A 9956-nucleotide genomic window follows, 5' to 3' on the forward strand; every position below is an offset into this window, starting at 1 on the left:
TATTAATTTCTGATTGGACAAGAGGCAGTGCAGAATGGGGATATCAATTTTCAATGCTAATAATCACCACGACATGAGCGTTCCATTGTATATTGCTACAGTGGTATATTGTAAATACATCATAGTTAATATGGTAAACATGCCATAGCTATAGTGAATGTTAGCACACATGAAGGGGAGGGGGGTCACTGTATATGGTCCATATGGTCGTGTAAACGCAGCGATACCTTTGGCGCGGTTGGCGGGACTTTCGGTGACAATGCTGACTTCCTGTTCCGCCTCCTCTTTGAGTCTGGCGTTCTCCTCCTCCAGCTGTTTCACGCTCTGCGTCAGCTTCAGCACCGTCGCCCGCAGAACCTTCTGCTGCCTCCGGTTCTCTGTGCTCTCTATCTTATTACTGGGGAAGACAGAAACAGAAAGAGAGAGAGAGAGAGAGAGAGAGAGAGAGAGAGAGAGAGAGAGAGAGAGAGAGAGATCTTATGAACTTATGAACTTGATCTGGTCTACTGTATATTAAAAACAAATTTGAGTTCAACAGCAGACTTTCTGTGTTTGTGTGTCTAAAGATGAACAAGGCTTGGGCTGCCCCCACACACACTTCTCCACTGGTCTTAAATGGAAAAAAGTCAAAGGGGAGAGACAATAGGGAATGATGACATAGGGAAGTACAGTATGGCTGCAAAGAGGCAATGTTGAACACAATCTGTTAAAACAGAAGAAGTTTAGTCCACACATAACACACTACCTTTTCTCTGCAGATTCAAGTAATACTCTGAGCCTCTGGACCTGAGAGGAATAAGAGACATCACTTCAGTCACCAAATTCTTAGAAGGACAGGTATTATTGATATATAACATAACTTTATATTATTATCTAAATTATAAATTCAGTTATGACTGAATTATTATTAATATTATAGCTACAGTGTTGCTTACCTATATCACAACATATAAACAGAAAGACTGATTGTATTGTTTTGTACTGTACGCACTTTATTATGTAGACTACTGATGTACACTAATTGGAATCAGTGTCCTACCTCCTCGTAGTACGTCTCCATGGTGATCTTCATTTCCTCCATGTTTGTTGTTCTTAATTCACTCTGAAGCTTACTGTGGAGATCCAGAGGTTTTATTGGCCAATACTCCATAACTACTTCATAATCAATGTCTTAAGGTCTAATTACATATGTAATATCCTTTTATTAAAACAATCAGTTGAATGTTTAGTCTAGCGGTTTTAATGCCAGCTACATAATAATGTAACTATTTGCTATTGCTAAAGCTAATTACTAACTAACTGATTTCTGTTATTCTCTGACACCAGTGTCAAACACAGACCTCTTCACATATGGAGGATGTTCTTCACATTATGCAAGATGGTTTTGACAGAGAGGCAACAGTTAGTAAGAAAGCACATATAGACAACCACACACACACCAAGTTCCTTGTGAGCAGAAATCACACAAATGTCACCACACCGCGCCCAGTTTACAAGTGTGATCGCAGACTGGGAGCATACGCCACAATATATGACATACAAAAAGGCAGACATACAAGAAGTTGTGGAATCTCACACAGTAAAATGGAGGAATCTCACACAGTGACGGTGATTCCACATGATGGTACAATTGATTATAGATTCTGATTCCAACATTACATGGCAACTTTACTTTTGCATCAGAGAAGGTTGAAGCGGTAATCAAGGACGTTTTCTTTACAGTGGAGTGCAGATGCATTAGCATTCTTAAATAGCCACTATAACGGCTAGGCTAGCGCTCAGACATACCTCAGCGCCGTCTCCTTCTCTCTACACTGCTGCTCCAGTCTCAGCACCTTCTGCTTCAGGCCATGCACCACCTGAACAGGACACAGAGCCCGATTACACACACTCACTTCACAAGGATTCCATTTAAGTGCATAGTAATTCATACCATAACATGCCAAATTTTACTTTGATTTAATCTTATTTGTTTGTTTGCTTGTTTGTCAATTATGTATCATTCATATTCAGTCTAGAAAAATGTTTTTGTTATTATTATATTTAAAATTGAACAGGGAACAGATTAAAATGTAGGTCAAATATAGTAAGGAGAATAGTTGTAGTACACAACTAGATGTACCGCATAGCGGTACAAAATATGACCGCCGCTCAGTCCTGTACATCCATTCCGCGAAAATAAATCACACTTCAATTTGTCTCCATATTTTACTCCATCCCCCACTCTTGAAACTTTTGTGTATGCTTGTTTGGCATGCCTGAGTGTGTGTGTGCGGCTGCACAGAAAGTAGCCTACTGGTGCTGAAAAGGTGAATAGATTGTAGAATAGCCAAAGAAGATGTAGCATTGTTATAAAACCTTTAAAATCTCTAAACAATCACAAGTAGGGCAGTTCATCACAGTTCATCCATTGCAACTGGATTGATGAAAGGTCACTTACACCTGTAGGCTACATTGTATTTGGGAAAAGCAAAAGGTATCAGCATAATGTTATTTTTTTTTTTTTTTTTATGTATTTATAAACAAAAACATCTCTGTCAGTTCCATGCCGTTTTCAACAGCTATCAAAACAAAGGTCATTTTGGATGGATGGATTTTTTGTGAATGTTTCTTCTTCTACATAAGATTTTAGTCATCTTTAGTTCATGTAATACTTTTATTGTCAATGCACAAATTAAGTAACAGTAGTCTGAAACGTTATTGTTAATGCACAAATTAAGTAACAGTAGTCTGAAAACGAAATGCTGTTTTACATCTAACCAGTGGTGCAAATAACTGACATGTCCAAATGGGCCTTGATGAAAATCGCCGCTAGACTGTTCATACACATTTTAACGGGCCAAAAGTTGAAGAGCTTTTGTCCGTTATTGTTAAGTGCAAATATAGGCTGATTCATGTTCCCTTGCATTGTGTAACTGAGGTCCATGGCTAGTCTGGCTTTCATCAGACCAAGCTCAATCTTTTAAGAAATCAAAAATAAATAGCGGGCAGATCAGGCTGGGTTCACCCAGCCTAGTCCATAGGCACCCGATATTGTTTAATTTTTCCGATTGAGATATACACGCTCTGGCTATTCTAAATGCAAAATGCATTAGGGAGTTATGACAAAACTGTAACTAACAAACTAGATCCTAATAGAAAGCTGTTAGCTTCCCTAAGCTACAGGTAGGATTATAAGGTAGGCCTATTTACAAATATAAATTGTCAATAGGCTATGCTGGCGACACAAATAAAATCTCCTTTGGAAACCAATGGCTTACTGACTTAAAACTGCCATATCGTGGCGAAAAGTTGTAATAACATTCACGCAGCTCCATGAGTCAAGGAAAGCTGAATGAAGTAGCCACTTCTAAATGGGACCCACTACACAGTAGCTTAAGGTGTGTTGCTAAAATCAGCCATAATGAAATGAAGGTGTCATTGTTTGGATACTTCACACACACGTGCTTTTTAATTTCACAGACTACAACTACCAAGCTGGAATCAAAGCACATTGATTCCCCTCTCACACCCTGCACGCACTTAAAACAAAATAAACAGGCGTCTCAGTCTCACGCATGTATAGGCAAAACTGTATCAGACCGGTGTAACGTTGGTACATCTTCCATTGCACAGAATGATTTTGTAGCACGTGCAATAAATGACAGTCGAAAGATACAAACAGTGCTGCTATCAATTTGCTTGGTATAACCGCATTTATAGTTTTCTACAAATGCAATCAATCAAATGGGCCTCCATCACTCAACCAACGCTTAACGGTAACATTACCTAGGTCCTTATTGATATCACAAGATTAACGCATCTGCAGTAAAACCAAGCATGTCCGATAAACATCCTCAGATTTATTTCGGCTTCAAGAAGAAATGGGAATTACACTTCATGTGAACATCGCCCTGTCCTTATTAGATGTTCGCTCGCGGTAAATTACAGTCCTTGTAGGAAGTGTCCATTGTTTTTCCCCAACCCACTTTTAACTTCCAACAAAATTACGCCTCACTGCAACGATGCGCCCATCTAGTGGACAAACGACTACTTTTCGCCAATACTGAAAAATGCAGCCATGATGATGATGATGAATATTTATTTTGGCTTTCTTTTGATCCTACTGAATTTGTAATTATGTATCGACCGTTCTAATACCGATAGTATGTGGGTGCCTGTGTGTGTGCATGTTTATATGTGTGCACCACCATTTACAGGCCAATGAGTGTACAGTCACTAAATGTACACATAACCTAATTTTTTTAGACCCCCCCCATGGATGAAATTCTATGAAACTTGGCATACCCCCAGACCCCCAGAGAATGCCAGGTCAATCATACACATAAAATTTGGTGCAGTTCTGAACATCTTAACTGAAGATAGGGGCGATTAAAGCAGAATAATATTGCATTTTCATTTTTTACCGGGGGGGGGTGTGCAAATCACAAATGAGTGATTATGAGCCAGGTTGATGTGGGCCCTTGAGACCAACATACCATAAAAGAGAACTGTGTCTGCCCACAGAGAACTGTGTCTGCCCTACCCTCCTTTCGGGGGGTCCAGTCCAGCGGGGGGGCTGCAGATCAAAACGAAAAATGACGGTTCCATGCTATCCATGTGGGGGTACATGTCCACCAAGTTTTGTGTACCCCGGTCTTTCAGTGTCCCGGGAATCCTTGTTGGTGTACGTCAGTAAATGTACACATAAGTTATTTTATTGTAGGGCCCCCATTGACCGAAAGTACACAAAACTTGGCATGCATTCGGAGGGTGTTATAATGATCCTACACTTTTAATTTCGTGCAGTTTTGACCTTGTCAGCCAGAGATATTGTGATGAAAACACCTAATTTTTTGCTTTTTTAATTTTTAACTAGGTGGCGCTATACATGAAATAAGTGGTAATGGGATGGGTTGACATGCCCCCTTAAGACCAACATACAAAAAAAAGGTGGACCTCCTAGGCCCTACGGTTCTCGAGATATTCACAGGAAACTGTCTCCGGCCACCTACAGGCCAGTTGGTGTATAATAACATAAATTAATTTATTGTGTGGCCCCCCATGAACGGAATTCCACAAAACTTGGCGTGCATACAGAGGGTGTCATAATGATCCTACACTTCCAATTTCGTGCAGTTTTGACTATGTTAGGTCACAGATACCTTCAATTACACCACCTCATTTTTACTTTTTTGTGTTTAACTAGGTGGCGCTATACATGAAATGAGTGGTTATGGAATGGGTTGACATGGCCCCTTGAGATAAACATCCAAAAAAAAAAAATGGTCCTCCTAAACCCTACGGTTTTCGAGATATTCACAGAAAACTGTGTCTGCCCCCCCTCTTTCGGGGGTCCAGTTCAGCGGGGGGGCTACAGATCAAAACGAAAAACGATGGTTCCATGCTATTCATGTGGGGTTACATGTTCACCAAGTTTCGTGTACCCCGGTCTTTCAGTGTCCCGGGAATCATTGATGGAAATTTGGGCATGCGAAAAGGCAAAAAAAAAAAAAAAAAAAAAAAAACCTATATGACCGCCGCGCAGCGAAGCGGCGGTCATAATAATATCAATTCAAGCAATAGCCTATAATAATAAAATAATAAAATAATAATAATAATAAAAAGCAATGTAAAAAAGGGGAAAGGCAATAATAAAACAATAATGTCAATTCAATCAATAATATAAAAACAATGACATGCTAAGACTACATTAAGGAGACTATCAATAATAAACAATAATGTCAAATTAATTAACAGCCCAATTAAAATAAAACAACATTATATAAACCATAACACATAAGCGCTTAAACAACTATTTTGTCTGATGCATTTCAAGACAGATGAAGCCTATTGGTAAAATAAAAATGCACTATAAGTCAAAATGTAGGAATAATTTTGGGCTTAACTGTAGCCGATATTCTGATTCACTTTTTTCATTCCCATGGCAGACATGTTGTACTCATATCCATTCGCTTTATATCTGTTACTGCAGCAGACACATCAATTGAAATTCATTCTCCTTATGCATATTTCTGTAGCAGAAACTTTCATCCTTTCATTGAGTCAAGATGTTAACCAAAAGTATGCCATTACCATGTTTTTACTTCTTATATCACGACCATTATTCGACTTTGTGCACTGACTTGACACCTGCCCTGATCAAATGTGGCAAATGTATTCAAATAAAAGTCCTCTTGGCTGTTACAAACAACTGTCCAATCTGGTTTAAACGTTCAAAATAAATGCAGATAAAACTGCACTGCAGTTACCATTTGCTCAGTGGTGTTTTCTATGCCCCCCGAAATGCCTTAGCAACACACATATTTGTTTAGTTGAAAGGGTCTATACATAGATTCATATAGGTAAACAACGCAATGATTCTGTAGTAGAAACGTTACATACAATATAAATTGTAGTCAAAACAAATCAAGAAGCCATTACGCACCGATTTGCCATCTGTCTTCTTGTCCACTAGACTCCTTGTGTACTCGGGACCCTGGAAACAAACAAACATAAAAGTTATTACTGCCTTCAGATCAGGCCAGAGGACTGTACACACTTTAACGGAATCTCCTAGCTATATGGCACAAGGGTAGGAAATCTTATTTTTAAGTCTCTGATTCAACTAGGAGTGTGAACAATGACATGCCCGCTGGCTTATATCACTTTAAACTGAGGGTTGACATTTCAATGAATTTAATGAAATTACTAATTTCATTTCATTCATTTTATTTTATTTTAACAACTGTTACTTTTAACGGTTATACATAATCAGGAGATTCAGCAAAAGGCTAAACAGATGGGATGTAAGTGTGCTTACTCTGGTGGGATTCAGAAAATGGGACGTGAGTGTGCTTACTCTGGTGGGATTCAGAAAATGGGACGTGAGTGTGCTTACTCTGGTGGGATTCAGATGGGATGTGAGTGTGCTTACTCTGGTGGGATCCAGAAGCTGCTGGATCTGTTTCTCCTTCTTCGTGTTCTCTTCCTCCAGGCGACGCAGTTTGGCTTTCATGCGATCGCCGTCCTCCTTCTGAGCCTGCAGAGCCTGAGATGTACACGCAACATTGGGCAGGAGAGTCAGTGTTAAAAACAAACAAATAAACAAACAAAAAAACATATAATAAACTAAAACAATATTTAAAAGAAACATTTGAATCCAATAAATAAATAAAATGTAATGCTGGTCATCTCAGTCCATGTCACCTGTTAAATGCACATCATTTAGACACACACCATTCCAGAGAAGAGCCAAGAAAGGGTTCAGCACTGATAGCAATTAGCGATAACACAACAAGATTAAAAGAGAGAGTAAGGGAATGAGATATAACTGGAGACAGATGGTAGAAATAGACAGGTAGAGAGAAAGTGTAAGAGAGAGAGAGAGAGAGAGATAGAGAGAGATAGAGAGATTGTTTAGCTGCTCAGTGTACCTTCTTGAGCTCAAGAATCTCATCATACATGTCCTCCTTCTCCTTGAAGTCCGGAGTGCCAGGGACGTAACCTACAAAAGCCCACCAGAAATCAACATCTCAGTACTTATAAGTAGTAATTGCAGTAGTAGTACTATTAGTGGGCAGCCGTTGCCTACTGGTTAGCACTTCGGACCTGTATCCGGAGGGTTGCCGGTTCAAACCCCGACCAGTAGGCGCGGCTGAAGTGCCCTTGAGCAAGGCACCTAACCCCTCACTGCTCCCTGAGCGCCACTGTTGTTGCAGGCAGCTCACTGCGCCGGGATTAGTGTGTGCTTCACCTCACTGTGTGTTCACTGTGTGCTGAGTGTGTTTCACTAATTCACGGATTGGGTTAAATGCAGAGACCAAATTTCCCTCACGGGATCAAAAGAGTATATATACTTATACTCTCTCTCTCTCTCTCCTCATCTCTAGGCTGGCTCTCATGGTTTGGCAACAGTGTGGTCATCTTCGTCCTGTTCCGCCAGCGCTACAGCCTCCAGCCCACCGACTACCTCACCCTCAACCTGGCCATCTCGGACGCCAGCATCTCCATCTTCGGCTACTCCCGCGGCATCATCGAGATCTTCAACGTCTTCCAGGACGGCGGCGGATACTTATACTATACTTCATAGTACCTAGTAGTTGAAACAGGCATAGCACTCTCTTTCCACCCTTCTATGCAAATAGAGTCCTTACATTTATGGACTCTCTGGAAGTTACACCATCCACCCAAATACACACACACACACACATACACACACTACTGTACACAAACACCTTTAACACTCCCCTCTCCACAAACACACACACACAGTGGCACAAACAATCTGTCAAGGCTCATGCTACGGTAACCAGACGTAGCTTGTCGGATGGCAGCCTCTCACCGTTGGTGGCGGAGCGCGAGTGCTTGGGCTTCTTCATGCCGAAGGCCTCCTTCAGGTACTCTGGGGTGGTGGCAGGCATGGCCGTCCTGCTCTGGGGCAGCTCATAGTCCCCCTTCATGGGGGACTGGCTCAGGGCTATGGGGAATAGATGGGGATGGGGGGTTAGAGACATTTAATTCACACCAGCGTCTGCTGATTTGCCAGACACCTTGATCTACAGCAACTTGCAAGTCAGGATGACGGATGGACATACAGAAAGATAGATAGAAAAAGAGAGATTGAGAGTGTGTGTTTATGAGGATGGATGGATGAAAGAATGTATGGACAGCCAGGTGGATAGACATACCGAAAAAAGGAAATGTGTGTGCGCAAGTGTGTGTGTGTGAATATAATTCCCTTGGTGACACCGTGCTGTGACAATTTACCTGTTCTCCAAGTGGAGGCTACTGACCTCCTGGGGTTCAGACTGGCACTGGTCAAGTATGGAGACCCTTAAAGATGACAGAAGAGGACAATGTCAATCTCACAGCATTTCTTAAATAAATGTAAGGAAATCTTATCTCACAACTTGAGAAATACCTACAGAAAAGGTGTAACACGTAGGATATTATTATCTTCTGTATATTACTTTGCTCTGCAGAAACTTTGAAAGTTCGCTGAGGATTTTAATTGAAACACTTACTGGGTGAGAGTGGGGGTTTGCTCAGTGTCTTCTTTTTTCGTACTTTCTGTGAATGGAATTAAAGTAAAATGAATGTTTGGGATTATTGGCATGTTTAATACATATTAATACGTAGTGTACAATCTGAATTGCCTCACCTTGTCTGAATCGGAGACATACGTAATATGGGAGTGGCCATCCTCACCCTTGGAAAGAAAGAGCAATCACATGAATATTTTGACAGTTGAAGGCAGCAATAACTCCTATTTTCCAGGTAATCTAGTTTATTGTATAGACTGATTTAAAAGACACAAGTAAAAGTGTCTGGTTACATCTGCAGCAATTCAGCCAAAATCACAAAACAACACAGGCGAGGATAGGTAAAAGTCTACAGTGATATCTGAACTTGAAATGGGTTATAATCAAACTTCTCCCTCACCAACTCCTCGAGCTCTTCATCCGTGAGGAAATCACTGGCACCCAAAGACATGGTTGGATTCTCCAAAAACAAGGAAACGTGAAGATATCAGACGTACACGTTCAGAATTGTAAATTATGTGCCTTTGTTAAAACACAATCTCTGTACAGATTTCAGCCTCATATTTCTGCTTCGAATGAACGAATCAGATTGGTACGAATGACATCAAACGCAGCAATATTCACAACTATTGAATTCGGAGGTTGTGCACCATCTTCCGATTTTTTTTCACGGCCAAAGAGAAAGACGAAATTTGATAAGAATTAGCTTAGCAGCCTTAGCAATCATGCACCACTTCCAGTGTATCTTGAGAGCATGAAGAAGCATGTTTTGCTGGTGAGCTATTGCAAGATGTCTTGTATGACAACTGTGCCAGTTCTTTCAAAAACAGTTGGGCCTACAGTATGCATTTAGCTATTTTAAACAAGACGACAGTCTTTTTCGTTTCCGTTTTATCCATGAGCTTCGTTTCAATGTATCAGTCGTCTAGCAAC

The 9956-nt window shown here is 40.6% G+C and overlaps 1 protein-coding gene across 1 annotated transcript in view; it reads right to left on the reverse strand.

Annotated features, from left to right (window-relative positions):
- The window catches only part of iqce (IQ motif containing E), a 19177-nt gene extending 9221 nt beyond the window's left edge, over nt 1-9956 (reverse strand). Inside the window, exons 1-12 of the mRNA XM_048247103.1 lie at nt 9424-9956; nt 9143-9190; nt 9006-9051; nt 8749-8814; nt 8324-8458; nt 7416-7486; nt 6917-7030; nt 6428-6478; nt 1789-1859; nt 1040-1112; nt 746-786; nt 228-397 (exon numbers count right to left, since the gene is read on the reverse strand). Of these exons, the coding sequence (XP_048103060.1) occupies nt 228-397; nt 746-786; nt 1040-1112; nt 1789-1859; nt 6428-6478; nt 6917-7030; nt 7416-7486; nt 8324-8458; nt 8749-8814; nt 9006-9051; nt 9143-9190; nt 9424-9474 (937 nt within the window). The 5' untranslated portion in view covers nt 9475-9956. The remainder of the gene's footprint in view (nt 1-227; nt 398-745; nt 787-1039; nt 1113-1788; nt 1860-6427; nt 6479-6916; nt 7031-7415; nt 7487-8323; nt 8459-8748; nt 8815-9005; nt 9052-9142; nt 9191-9423) is intronic.

Source organism: Alosa alosa, chromosome 7 (genome assembly GCF_017589495.1).
Source record: "Alosa alosa isolate M-15738 ecotype Scorff River chromosome 7, AALO_Geno_1.1, whole genome shotgun sequence".
Lineage (NCBI taxonomy): Eukaryota > Metazoa > Chordata > Actinopteri > Clupeiformes > Clupeidae > Alosa > Alosa alosa.